At 37.9% G+C, this 14,555-nt stretch overlaps 1 protein-coding gene and 1 long non-coding RNA gene across 3 annotated transcripts; both read right to left on the bottom strand.

The window, feature by feature from the left end:
• Positions 1–3,612: 3,612 nt before the first annotated feature.
• On the bottom strand, positions 3,613–4,781 carry LOC147542927 (uncharacterized). Its single transcript, XR_015224223.1, has 3 exons — positions 4,522–4,781; positions 4,268–4,419; positions 3,613–4,193 (listed from the first exon to the last, which is right to left on the bottom strand). It is a non-coding gene; the product is annotated as an uncharacterized LOC147542927 (long non-coding RNA).
• A 1,280-nt stretch (positions 4,782–6,061) lies between these two features.
• On the bottom strand, positions 6,062–11,139 carry PTAC2 (plastid transcriptionally active 2). 2 transcript variants are annotated; one of them, XM_086673500.1, is made up of 4 exons: positions 8,747–11,139; positions 7,417–7,731; positions 7,207–7,314; positions 6,062–6,744 (listed from the first exon to the last, which is right to left on the bottom strand). In XM_086673500.1, the coding sequence occupies exons 1-4, from the start codon at positions 10,621–10,623 to the stop codon at positions 6,414–6,416; spliced, it is 2,631 nt and encodes an 876-aa protein (XP_086529626.1). In that variant the 5' UTR covers positions 10,624–11,139; the 3' UTR covers positions 6,062–6,413. The 2 variants fall into 2 exon arrangements, with proteins under 2 accessions (XP_086529626.1, XP_086529625.1); XM_086673499.1 differs by having other exon boundaries at positions 6,062–6,741; positions 8,747–10,908.
• Positions 11,140–14,555: the final 3,416 nt, after the last annotated feature.

Below are 14,555 nucleotides of genomic sequence, written 5' to 3'. Positions count from 1 at the left end.
AATTTGTAAAGGATTGAGTAATCGAGGTTATTACGAAATTCTCACTAATGGATACTAACAATACACAAGCGACTTTAGATGAGGAGGGTTTTCTTGCGGAATTGGCTGCCTTATCCACAGAAGATCCAGAAATTCATACTATTCAGGGAACACAAGATGATGTACTAGTTTTTGATCATAAGCATCACTGTGTGATTAAGGTACTCTCGTACAAAACATTCTCATCTGAGTTATTGGATAGGAAATTGAAGAATGTCTGGAATCTGCCATTCCAGTATGTGCTGTCGGAATTAAAACCCAACTTATTTTTGGCGAAAATCTCCACTCTCGGAGAAATGAGGTTAGTATTATCTAAAGCACCTTGGATCATAAAAGATGATATTTTCTTGGTTGAACAATGCACTAGCCAAAAATCTCCAATTGATCATAAGTTCGAAACAGCTTGGTTCAACATCCAATTCCATGATCTCCCTCATACCTATTTGACAGCAAAAACTATTAATCTTCTAGCTAGTGGGATTGGTCCATATATTCCGGCGAAAGAGGAGGAAGTTCTAAAGTGGTCTTCATATGGTCGTTCAAGAGTCGAAGTCTCCATCATCAACCCCCTTCCGAAAATGGTTAGATTACAGACGACAGAGGGTAACTATATTCAAAGTTCACGACGCTTCGAACGGATTGGTAGATTCTGTTTCTATTGTGGGTTATTGGGTCACTCTTTGGAGTTTTGTCCACAAAGGCTAAAACTACTTGAATTGCAAGATAAAGCTTTATCTCATCAACAGTTAGATATGGTAAAGGAGAAAGCTAAGCCAAAATACCCGGAAAATTTTAAAGTTCTACAGAGATGGGAAAAACAAGGAGGACGACAATTACCGGAAGAGAGTCAGGTCTACCCTCCGAAACAAGATTCCGGTAAACCGGAAGGTTCGTCGGCACAGGGCAACCGAGAAGCCTCCAATGGCGAGTGGGAGACAAACCGGGAAAAGGTAACGGTTACACAAGAGCCAGGACCAATTTCCATTAATGAATCCAATGGTATTCCTAGCCCACAATTAAGAGGCCAGGTGGAGAAAAGTAACCGTTACAGGAAGTTCAAACAGGGGGGTCCTACTACTATTTCGACCACTACTCTGGCTCTTAATAATCAGCAAAACATGGAGGCAATTAATTCTCAAAGCATGGAAGGAGTGGAACAGGTTAGGAGTTCCCTGAAACGGTTGGCTAGAGGTAATACACAAGGTCATAATTATTACACAAAAATTCCTCGTTCCGATTCTTCGGAACCAAGTATTATGAGGGTCGTGGCGGCTGCTCCCCAAGAGCCGCAAGGCCAATGTTAGTCCTTTCCTGGAATTGTCGTGGGTTGGGGAACCCCGCGACTATATTCACTTTAAAACAGTTCCTCCGGTCAGTAAAACCTGATATTTTATTTCTGGCTGAAACAAGAATTGGTAATGAAACTGCAATTCCAAACCTAGAACAATTTAATCTTCCTCATAAAGTTGTGGTTCCGGCAATGGGAAGAAGTGGTGGATTACTTTTATTCTGGTCAAACATGGTAAAATTAACTATCACTAGTCAATCACCCAACTTAATTCACGGTGAGGTGGGAAATCATATTGATGGCCGTAAGTGGGAGTTAGTTTGTATTTATGGGCCTCCAAGGGTGGTCGATCGTGGTGCTTTTTGGAATTCTATGCAGGATGTGTTAGGGCAAATAGTTAATCCGTATGTTTGTTTAGGGGATTTCAATGCAATTACATCAATATCGGAAAAATTTGGAGGGTCTCGTTACACACCATTCTCGGCCCAATTCTCCACCTTTTTAAATGAATCCGGGCTTATTGATTTGGGCTTTAATGGGCCTGCCTATACGTGGTCCAACAACAGAAACTTCGGAAATCTAGTAAGGGAAAGACTGGACAGAGTGGTGGCTTCTGCTGATTGGGTGGGAGCTTTCCCAAATGCTGGAGTGTTTCACCTCCCTCGCTACAATAGTGATCATTGTCCAATTTTTCTTAAAACAGAAATACAAGGTTCAGTTGCTAGACCTACAAACAAATTTGAAGCTTTTTGGATAAAAAATAAAGGGTATAAACCAAAACTTGATCAAATATGGCAGTCTAGTGATCCGTCCCTGTTATCTAAGTTGGCTGATGTGAAAGATAAACTCAAAGAATGGAGCAAACAAACTTTCGGAAATCTAGACAGACGCATCTCCATGATTCGTTCCAAACTGGGAAATATCCAAAGACAACCGATAACCGAGCTAGATCTTCAATTAGAAGCAAGTTACCAAGAAGAATTACTACACTTGGAGGAATTGCAACGTACAAGGTTAGAACAACGGACACGACAATTTTGGGCTCTTAATGGCGACCGAAATTCAAAAGCCTTTCATATAGCCATCTCCAACCGTAGAAGAAAAAATCATATTCAAATGTTGATGGACAGTGAGGGGAATAGGATCACTAATGAACAACACATAGCCGAAAATCTAGTGGCTCACTTTCAGAACTTATTCTCGGCGGAACAAACTACAATTCCTCCACTAGAACTCATGGCCGAATATAAGAGGGTATCAGCCGATAATCAACAAGCATTGTTCTCAATACCAACAGAAGAAGAAATAAAATCGGTGGTTTTCAATATGGGGCCTCTAAAAAGTCCGGGCCCAGATGGCTTCCCGTGCTTGTTTTATCAAGAAAGCTGGAATATTATTGGACCAGAAATCATCAAATTTATTCAGGCAACATTCAGAACAGGTCAATTCTCAGCTGATATTAATGCAACGACTCTAGTTTTGATACCCAAATCCGATCATCCAACGAATGCCGCTGATTATCGACCAATTGCATTATGCAATGCCCTCTACAAGTTCATCACAAAGATCATAGCCAATAAATTGAGGCCTTTCTTGGAAGATTGCATTAGTTGGAACCAAAATGCGTTTGTGCCAAACAGGCAAATAGTGGATAATATAGTAATTGTACAGGAATCAATTCATTCTATGAAACGGTCAAAGGCTAAAGTCGGGGCTTTCCTACTGAAATTAGATATGGCTAAAGCCTATGATCGAGTAGAGTGGAATTTTCTCAAACAGGTACTAAGTGCAATTGGTATTTCAGGTACACTTCTCGACCTTATCATGCATTGTGTCTCAACCCCAACTTTCAGTGTTCTAGTAAACGGCAAACAATATGGATCTTTCGCTTCTACAAGAGGTCTGAGACAAGGTTGTCCGTTGTCACCTTATCTATTCATACTCATCTCTCAAGCTCTGTCCCTATTAATTGGAAAATTTGAAAGAGACGCACTCTTTGAAGGATACAGAATCAACCGAAAGGCACCAAAGGTCTCACATTTACTATTCGCAGATGATTTGATCATTATGGGGGAGGCATCGCTGAAAAATCTAAGGAGCTTACAAGTGTTGATGGATCTTTATATGGCTTTCTCGGGTCAAAAGGTAAATTTTTCAAAATCTTCAATCCTATTTAGTTCAGGGGTCCCAATGGACCTAAGGAATTTTTTCGTTAATGAACTCCAAGCACCTTACATGAGGGAGTCGGATAAATATCTGGGAGACCTAATCCTTAAACCAAAATCAAGAATCCAAACATTCCAGTTCCTGGTCGATAAATTCAAAAAAAAAGTTGGCGGCGTGGAAACGTAAATTCATATCTCAGGCTGGAAGAACAACCTTGATTAAGTCGGCTCTCAGCCCCATCAGTACGTATTTTATGAGTCTCTCTCTTTTACCAAAGGGGATAATCAGTAGACTGGAGCAAATACAGAGGAATTTTTGGTGGAATCATGAGGAAGATGAACGGAAAATTCACTTCCTCCCTTGGCCAATAATTCAAGGTCCGAAAGAACTTGGGGGTCTGGGCATCAGGCCTTTGGAGAAGGTTAATAAGTCTCTGGTGGCCAAACAGGCCTGGAGACTTATTACCTAACCTAATTCTACTTGGGCTCAAATCATTATTGCTAAGTATTACAAGTCTAATTCTTTCTGGAATGAAGAAAAAAAAGCAAGTGCTACCCCTCTATGGAATGCCATGATTGAGATCAAAGATGTCCTAAAGAACCAGTGTTGTTGGAAAGTGGGTGATGGCTCATCGATCATCATTGCCTCTGACCCATGGATTCCGGAACTTCCCAACTTCAAACCAATTTGCAAAGAGCCCCTGCCATCAAATATTACAAGAGTATCAGATCTTATTAATCAAGAAACATTCACTTGGAAATTGGATACACTTACAACATGGTTTGAGAATAGTACTGTCGAAGCAATTTTGAATATTCCATTATCGACAGTGTGTGTTATAGATAGGCTAATTTGGATGCCTACGTTGTCTGGTGCGTTTACCCCAAAGTCATTCTTCAAGGAAATATCATCGACCCACAGAAATCCTAGAGTTAATTCGGAATTTCCATGGTCAAAATTTTGGAAGTTAACAGACATCCAACCAAGGGTATTACAATTTATATGGAGATTTCTGAATGGAGGATTACCTGTGTTATCAAATATTGCGAGGGGGAATGGCCAAATTTCGACAACTTGCAAACTTTGTCAAAATGAACCGGAAACCACTTTGCATTTGTTTAATTCTTGTCCAATCTTCACAGAACTATGGAGTAAGGCTCAATCATTCATGGAATGCAACAAAGAAGATAATCCAGAGTTACTAATCAAAAAATTAATAGTCAATTATAAAGAAGACAGATTCAAAGTGAGGTTTGTTGTTTACCTTCTTTGGTTCCTCTGGAAAGAAAGGAACAACTTCATTTTCAATGGAGAGGATATAAATATCAATCGAATACTCTGTTTAGCCAAGAAGGTAGCTACATCAACGGAGGGAAGTGATTTAAATATGTCAAATGAGAAGGATTGTTGGATCCCGCCGCCCCCAAACACGATCAAGGCCAACTTTGATGGAACCTTTAACAATAATGGAGCTTCTGTTGGGGTGGTGATTAGAAACTCTAACAGAGAGATTGTTTTTCAAGAAGGAAGAAGAATCGAAGCACAATCGGCATTGATCAGTGAGGCTGAAGCTCTCCGGTTTGCTTGTCAAAAAATTTTGGAGTTAGGGTTTCAAAGAGTATTAATAGAAGGAGATAACCAGGTCGTCATTTCGGCAATATCGGACGGACAGGATTCGATCCCGTGGCGAATTCATTCGCTCATCTCGGAATCAAAACAGCTGGTGCATGGGTTGGCAACAGTTGGCTTCCAACGAGTTCCAAGGACGGCAAACGTGGCAGCGCATGAAGTCGCCCACGCGGCACTTTATTAGTAATTCAGTTTGCAGTCCGGTTCATAATTGTAACCATTGTTTCGGTAATAGTCCCTGTTTTAACTTCAAGATGTAATTTCATCAATTTTCTATTTAATGAAGTTAATCCATTTCCAAAAAAAAAAAAAAAAAAGATGTGAGTATGCCTTTCACTTAAGTTTAGGTTTCCCTTTAGTATCCTAACTAACAATAATAAAGAAACTTTAATAGTAGAACATGTGATTCATGACTTATTACTTATCTTAATGAAATAGGTCCACAATTAAACATAAGCTTATTGAGATTTCACCCAAATAGGGTCAATAAAATTGGCAATATTTGCTTTGGTCCCTACAAAGTTTAACTTTATATCCTTGACTCAAGTGTGTAGACAACCTTGTTTGTGTGGTTGTGAATCATTCATATGTCCAAATTACTTCATTAATGGATTAGTTGATTCTATTATTGAACACTTCTTCTCTAAGAAATTAATAGAAAGAAATCTTTATATTATCTCAACTTGGATTAATTATAATCTCCACTAGATTATAGAAAAGTTTATATTACCTAACACTTTAGAGAGTGAAATGTCACCACTTACGATGGTGTTTCTTTTTATTTCAACATGTCGTCGAAGAAAAATCCATACAGTATTCGTGAGAGGGTTGTCTGCAAGTCGAACCCATGGACAACAACCCATCACGACAATCCTCTCATGTGAGACCGTAAGAGGATTGTATGTACAGACAAATCATTGGTACTAAAGAAAGCCAAAATGAGAACACTTTTAAAATTGCTTCAAAATATACTGTACAAACTACAAATACATCTTCGAAACAAAATTGCTCATCCAAGACCTAGCAGAGTAACCAAAAATCCTACCCCTTTCTACTCTTTCCTACATTTTGTCATCTGACATGGCTCATGAATCTGGATCAAAGAACACCTACCTACTTCAATTGTTTACTACTAACCAAATACGCCCTCATTTTTGAAAATACACAAAATTAAACTTTAATCGGCATCAGCTCCATGAACCTGTATCAAAACTTGCTTCTTATCTTTCTTCGCTTACCCATGAAAGTTTATTCCGAGATGAGAGATTTTTCGAGCTACAAATTGGTTCATCTATACTGTGGTTGTCATAAACTTTGATCTTTCAAGGCTAGTTGCTGATTCTGGATTAACATATTGGTCGTTGTTGAAATCGGTTTTGGATGATAGAGTTCTAGGATCTGGTAATGAAGAATTAATAAAATTACCAAATGTTACAGATTCGGATGAGGTCTGGGCAGAGCCTGATAGAATCCGTTTTAGCTGAGGTCGATGACAGATTATACGGCCTTTGTTCCACCCAGGAAAACAGAAGGAGGTTGACACATTATCGTTCAGAAACGAGTATACGGCTTTTGCTATAGGGAAGTCTCGTGTTATTGTGCTCTTCTCCATCTCCCCTCTTCTGAATACAAGAAAGAAAGGACTACCATCCATTAGTTACATCATTCGAAGAATGTTCATCACAATAATAGCACGAGAGAGAGACTACATAAGTTTAGACTTTAGAAAACTTATTTGCTGCTCATGTATCATATATGACTACAGTTTCTTATATGGAGGTCATTCTTAACTCTAATGAGGGCACTAAAAGATTATAAACAAGAATAGAAATAAGAAAAGAGGAAGGGAAAGGAAGTGCTATCGACCGGAGTGGACTAGCTTGAGTCCCGTGAGTTACTTGCCAGGCCCCTGACCCAGGAGTTGGATCATGGATCAGCTTGGGCTCTCCCCAAGCCCGAGCTGATCCCCGAGTAACTCGACCGATCTAGGCGAGTGCAACTGCATAGGTCATATCTACGTATATATACTTCGAATGTCATGAACATAGAAAATCGAAAAGCAGTAAAAATTAGGAAAAACATACACTACTATAACAGATGCTAGATGAGGGAGATCCTCTTTGGATGTGAACATGTCGTGCACGTCTTTGAGCCAAACAGATGTGGCAGTAAGAGCACCACCTACTGACATCCTGCCAAACAAGCCGAGTCAAATGGTAAGAAGAGTTTTAGTACGTTTTTTGGTGGCCAAAGCCTACTCGGGAAAAAAGATTTAAGAATAAGAAGTATCGCACCTATGAACATCTACAGACCAGACTAGCTTGCTTTTACGAAATAACTCGGGGAATAGACCTCGTTTTGTTGCTTCATGGAGCACTCTTGCAGCTCGTGACTTCTGACCTAACCACCAAAGTGCCTCTAGAAGTGAATTATAGAATCTCAGTCCTAATCCACAACCTTCGGAGGTGAATTTATCGAATACGTACTCGACCATCTGCCAGTTCGACTCATCATCATAGTCCCCCTTTATCATACGCCCTATCACCTGATGAGCATTAGATACCCTGTTTGTAATCATCTCTTCTAGTAACTCGTAAGTGTCAGCCCATCTGAAATTGTATAAACGCAGTGATGAGAACCAATTTAACAAGAAAATGAGCACATATAATCGCAGAGAAGCCAAGTTTAACATGTGTGTGTGTGGGGGGGGGGGGGGGGGGGGGGGGGGGGGGTGTCACATCCTTTGATGGAAATATTGTTTATATGCAAAACTGCCAGGTTTGGTGCGCATTTTGGGTCTCTGATTTCACACGCCACGAGCAGAACCCCCACCTTCATGGTTCTGACATAGCCCTGGAATTCAGATTTTCCGAGGGGTTATCTCCCATAGTTAATTCAATTCCACTAAAACATAGTACCCTCAACTTCAGCTCTTTAAGTGTGAAGCGAGAGGTATTTCAAGGTACAAAAAATGACTACTCTGGTCAATGTCTCTCAACGAATGCTCTACATAGGGTTTCAGTGATTTGAAAGTGTCAAAGAAACTTGCGTGATACATTAAAGTCCATGTGAAAACAAAGAAAGTTCGCAAGTTGGTAAAGGAATTCCATAGATGTTTTAATATAGAATGCAAACGTTTTAGTTGAGTATATCCTATTTGTTTTCTTTCTCATCCGCACAGTCTACAGGCTGAAAATTTTAAGATATATGTTTCTCAAGTCCATGAACATAACTTAAGCGTTCTGGTTTGACAACTCTTTAGGGAGCACTAAAATAAGATAACAGAAATGTACTAAACACAATGATGTCAAATTAGGTTTTCTTCTTTTAACTCTAAATTTTACTAAATGGGCTTATAAAGAATCAAGCATATAAATGATTTCGAATGAACTTGGAACTTCATATTAAAAGAGAGTGTCAATCATTTTCATCTAAAATTTTATTTCTTGAAGTAAGAAACGACATACATGATTACCAAGGGATAGATAAATGGACAAGCAAGCGTGGGTTAGGAAAATAATAAAGTTAGTACTTCACACAAAATCATATAATCTCCTGCTAATTATTAGGATTTTCAAAGAATTAATTGTGAACAAGAGAATAAAGAGAAGTTAGAAAGCAGACCTGTCACTTTTCGCATAGACAGATAGTAACAAACAGTAGCACATGACACTCGGCATGATTCCCGAAGCTTTAATTTCCTGAAATTGCTCCTTGCTCTCCTCGACAAGACCTGCCGAGCAATAAACACTTAAAACTGCTTCAAGAGTCCACTCATTCGGATCACATCTTGCCTTCTCCATCTCAACATAAGCCTTTAATGCTTCTTCAAACTGACCTCCTTGTCTAAAAGCTTCAATCACTCCATTAAACGTATAAGTATTTCGTGCGACACCCGATTCACCCATTCTCCACAATACCGCTTCACATTCTTTATAAAGCCCGCCCCTCCCAAATGTATGTATTAACGAATTATATGTTTCAACAGTTGCGCGACTCCCAACTTCGTGCATCGTATTAAATGCAACAAGGGCCTCTTCATATAAAGTAGCCTGCCCAAAAGCTTCTATAACTCCTGTATAAGCTTTAGAACTAGGCACAACTCCTTTCTCACTCATGTGCAATAATATCCGTTTCGTGTCTTCATGAAGCCCACCTTTCCCACAAGCAAATATCAATCCCTCATAAGTTTCCATATTCGGTTCGACGTTTTCCTCGACCATATCATGAAACAAAGTAACCACTTCTTTGAAATAACCCCCTTTACCGAAAACTTGTATAAGTATGTTATAAGTCGTGGAATCTGGCTCAGTATTACTCACTTTCATCTCAAGAAAAAGCTCTCGAACTTCATCGTACCTCCCATTTTGACCGTACAAATTCAACAAAATACTATAAGTTATGGCATTAGGTGTACAACCCGCCGCTTGCATCTGCCTAAAAACACCCATAGCTTCGTTAATCAAACCAGAATCAGCATAAGCTTCTAATAACACATTATAAGATGTAATATCCGGCAAATTACCTTCCGCTTCCATTTCTTTTAAAAGCTCGGAAACTTTCTCGAGTTTCCCTAATTTACCAAAAGTTTCAACAAGATAAGCATGGGTAGTAATATCAGGAACAATTCCAGCTTCATTCATTCCCCTAAAAACCATTTCGGCTTCATCACCTAAAGCTCTACTAGCACAAGCACCAAGTAATGTATTATAAGTAACCAGATCAGGTTGAATTCCATCATGTCTCATTTGTGCAAATAACCCTAATAATCCTTCCCAATCTAACCCACCTCTAACACAAGAATTAATAACAGTATTGTAAGTTAAAATACTAGGTGAAATTCGTTCTTCTTTCATTCTATCAAGAAGTTCAAGAGAAACCTTATACTGACCATTTCGACCATAAGCATTAATCAAAGCAGTGAAAGAAAAAACACTTCTTGATACACCATGAACAGGCATTTCATCGAACACTTCCGAGCATTTATCGAGTAATCCTTCTCGACCCAAAAGACCAATCATGATTGTGTATATATGTTCATTAGGTTTACACCAAATCTGTCTCTGCATATATTTGAACAACCTAAGTGATCTTTGCCAATCTCCCCTTTGAGCAAATTCTTTAAAAATAAAAACAAAATCATTAAGAGAAAGTTTGTTTTTGAAAACATCAAGACAACGAGCTATACTTCCTCTAGGTGGTAAACTACTAAGTTTGTTAATTAGGGTTTCTACATCATAACTATATTTGCCTTTTTCAACTGTAACTGATGGGTTTCCTAGGATTAATTCTTTGGGTTTTGCTCTTGGTTTGATTGAGTTGAAGAGAAGTCGACGATTAGTGGAGGAAGGAAAAGAGGGTTTTTTATTGGGGAAAGGGAAGATGTGAGAAAACTGTTTTCTTCTGGTAGTTAGTTCTCCGCCATGGGAGGTAGTTGATATGAGAGAAATAGAAGCTATGGTTGTTGGGTTAGAGATAGATAGAGAAAATGTTGGGGTCATTTGGTGGTGGTTTGAATTCGCATGAGATTTTGAATTCTTATTGTTTCTCTCTCTAACTGACTAGTATGGGGTTTCTCTGGCTAGTTAGAATGGAGTTTCTCTCTCTAGGTTGGAAGGTGAAGTTGGATTGGAGAAGATGAAGAAAGAAAGAGAGGTTTGAAGATGGGGTGGGAGTAGGACACGTGGGTTTGAAGGTTGTGGATAACAAAATTGAAAAGAGTGAACTTTTGGTCGGAGAGAAGAGTGAAAGAAGACTAGCTACTCCAAAGAGGAAATCTAGGCTTGGTTCTTAGGGTCTGTTTGATATGTGAGAAAAGTGGGTAAGAAAACCGATTTTCGTCTGTTTGATTGGTCCTTAAGAATGAGAAAACTGAATTCTTATGGAAAAAGAAGTGGCAAAAAAGGTTGTTTTGTTTTCCCACAAATAAGGTGGGAAAACCGAACTCCCACCCTCTCCAAAGACGCGTTCTCTCTCCTCTTCTGTCTTTCTATCTCAAACTCTCATATCTCTCCCTTATTCAAAGATCACTCTAAATCAAATTATTTCTCTCTTTTTCTACTATTTCTTAGAGAGAGAGAGAGAGAGAGAGAGAGAGAGAGAGATGAAGTACATATGTGGCATGTATCATCCACAAAACTCTCCATTTCATCCCCTTTCTTACTATCTTTGTGGTTTTTGAAGAGATGGTTGAGTTGTTGGAGAATAACATAAAGAAAAGAAAACCCTTGCCCCTTTGAGAAGTTGAACATCTTAAGCACATGATTAAATTAAGAGTTAATTCCTATTTGGCCTCCTATTTTGTGACCAGCTTCCTTTATGAAGAGAAAAAGAGGTGAGGTGGAGAGAGAGGTGAGGTGGAATTCATATTTTTTATTTAATTTAATTTAATTTTGAAAAAATATTTATAAGAAGGGTAGTTATGACATTTACATTAAAAAAAAAAGGGATCATATTTGAATTTACAAAAAATAGGGTGTCATAAAGGAAGCTGGTCACAAAGTAGGGGGACAAATAGGAATTAACTCTTAAATTGACTATCGTTGAATTGATCTTTAAACTCCTAAAACCTCAAATTCCAGATCTTCTTTGGTGAATCAATAACATAACCATAAAAGATGATACAATCATCAGATATTTAAAGCTTGGTGAAATCAGATTGTTGAAGTTTGGTGAAATCAAACTTGCTTGTCTTTTATTATTTTGAATCTAAACCCTGTTATTTTCTTCTTCCGTCGTCGTCATCAACAACAACTTGATTAAAATCCTAAATAAGATAAGGAATTGATACAGTCGATAGTGATTAGAAAGGGAAATTCTGTAAGCGCCCACATAAGTGTTATCGCAATGCAAATTCTTAACTAATTTGGAGCGCCTATAGTAGAAAGATAGGGCGCCTGTAGAACTCATCTGATTAGTGAGCCTTGATGACTGAATGGCCCAAAATCCAAAATTACAGCCACCCTAATATCCAATTTCTGATATTTTTAAAGACACTTGCCAATTTTCTTATCATGCTTACCAAACAGATAAATCTTTACTTTCACATAAGAAAGAATTGACTTTCTTTTCGATTAGAGAGAAGTGACTTTCTTTTCCACCATTTTTTACGTAACAAACAAACCCTTAAGATCCGCTTGACACATGGAAAAGTGTTTGGATGTGAAAATTAAGTATTTTTTGTGGGAAAGAAAATCATCATTTTCGAATGTGGAATCAAATTTTAATGTTTGTTAAGAATGTAAGAAAACTAAGTAAGTTCTTTCAGAAAACGATGTACTAATTGGACTCATGGGGTGCCTTTAGATTTTGCTATTTTGTTTCTCTTCTCCAATTCTCATCTTCCCCAATTTCGGGAAACTTTAAGAATCTACTTTCTTCCCCAAATCAAAACCTTAGGTTTTGGGGGGAAGAAAACCCTAGGATCTCCCCCAAATCGAACGAGATGATAAAACCCTAGCAGAATCAAGCAACCTATGAACTTCCTCTTTCTCTTCTCCTTGGAATCTAACAATCCTAACATATTCCTAAATTGAGCATAGTACTTGTGAAGTTACATACGAATTTTGGAGATATAAGAACCGATATACCTTTGGATTTCTAGTTCAAATTTGAACAACTGTAATAACCCATTTTGGTATTGTAATTTCATAAATTTGTTCTTAGTTCTCTGATTTCTAAGGGAACATAACCAGGGGGAGCAGAAAGAAAGAGTCAGAGTCGAGTGAGTAAGAGAGTGAGGGGAGGAGAGAGTGCAAAGTGTGATTGTGGGAAAATAACTTTCCCATGTGTTAAGTTGCTAAAATCTTTCGCTAGATTTTCTTACCTTTTTTCTTACAAGAATTAGGATTTCACACTCTTTTGCTTGTACCAAACAACAAAAAATCGATTTCTTACAAAAATCTATTTCCCAACCTGATTTTTGGAGGTATGACACAGACCCTAAGAAAAATTATTGGAACAATTTAGACATCAATACATCATGAGAATATAACTTGAATTAGATGAGTGCCTATGTTGTCATGGATGCTTGAGTTTTTAAAGATCACTGGCAAAAAGATAGGTAGAGATACTAGGAGTAGTAAGAGAATGTTTATAACTTTGTATTAGGACAATTATATGTGTATGATTACCATTTCTTTAAAAATTTCCACGTAAATGATGAGAAAATACAGGGATTTGAGATCATTTTTCTTTAGCCCTTTGGTAAGAGAATATTTTGTTCCTGCTAATCCATTTAATATAAAAACAAATGATTGTTGAGGTACACAGATGTATGAGTTTACAAAAGGTGTGAGAGGAATATTTAATGATAAGATAAAGAAAATTGTCAAAGGCTTTTGACATGTGGTCTTCCATATAAGCTATCCAGGATGCCGAGCCCGGACTAGGCACCCGAGCCCGCCCAGTTTCCAACCCTAGTTGGGAACCCACATAAAAAAATATGTTGACATTTACAATAAAAATTCCAAATAAAATTATCCAAAAGAACTTTCAGGTTAATCAACAATTTTTATATGATTTTGTAAGTTGTAATACATAAGCTGATTGGCTTGAAAGTTCGAAGGAGCATTTGGATATCTTGTCTTTGGAATGAAAGTGATATTGGTGTGAATGTGTGATTTAATAATGGTTAATTGGAGAACATATCCTTTGAATTTTTTTGCACCATTTATCACATATGACTGGTATCATTTGAGGTCATAGAAGTAAAGACATCAAAGATTCATTGTAAGGGAAATTTCTACGACTAATTGTTAGAAAGATTGTGAGTCTTAGACACTCAATTACAACTAAAGCCGAATATCAAACAACACGAAGATGGGTAACTTTGAAGATATTTTACACTTAAGAGATGAATTAATTACAACTTATTCTCTCTAAATAAGGAGAGAATAATTATAAACAACCTCTCTCTTATATTAGGAGAAATAATATCAACTCCCTCTTACAAAAGGAAATACAAGTATTCTGAAGAAACTATATTTTCTCTTTAATACTAACACATTTTCTCTTGTAGGTTTATGAAGATGGAAGAAGATGGATGATGAGCCATGAAAATGTCTCATCTAAATCTTTTAACTCGGACTAGTTAGTCCATTTCGAGCGGTTACTCTGATGATTTGCTTGTGTTTATTTCTCAGGTGTCTTTACCGGATTCAGTGTGAAAAACAGATAAAAACGGGAGAAATGCACACCTAGGGGTATTATGGTAATTTGGAGATTATGGTAGTCTGTTGATTTGGTCAATATTGGTGTTCGGATGAGAAATGGAGTCGAAAACAAATCCAGCGGTGAAAACGGAAGTCAAATCGGAGTCCGGACGAGAAAGATAAAGCAAGTCAAAGTTTGGGTCAACATCAATTGATAATGTGCTAGAGGACACGTGGCATTGATCTAGTTGGGTGGTGTGGTTCAATCTGACGGCAATGGT

Source organism: Eschscholzia californica, unplaced genomic scaffold (assembly GCF_041429995.1).
Source record: "Eschscholzia californica isolate CP2 unplaced genomic scaffold, dmEscCali1.0.p SCAF_4, whole genome shotgun sequence".
Taxonomy (NCBI): domain Eukaryota; kingdom Viridiplantae; phylum Streptophyta; class Magnoliopsida; order Ranunculales; family Papaveraceae; genus Eschscholzia; species Eschscholzia californica.
Note: the sequence above shows the minus strand (reverse complement) of the source record. Positions and strands in the feature narration are given on the sequence as shown.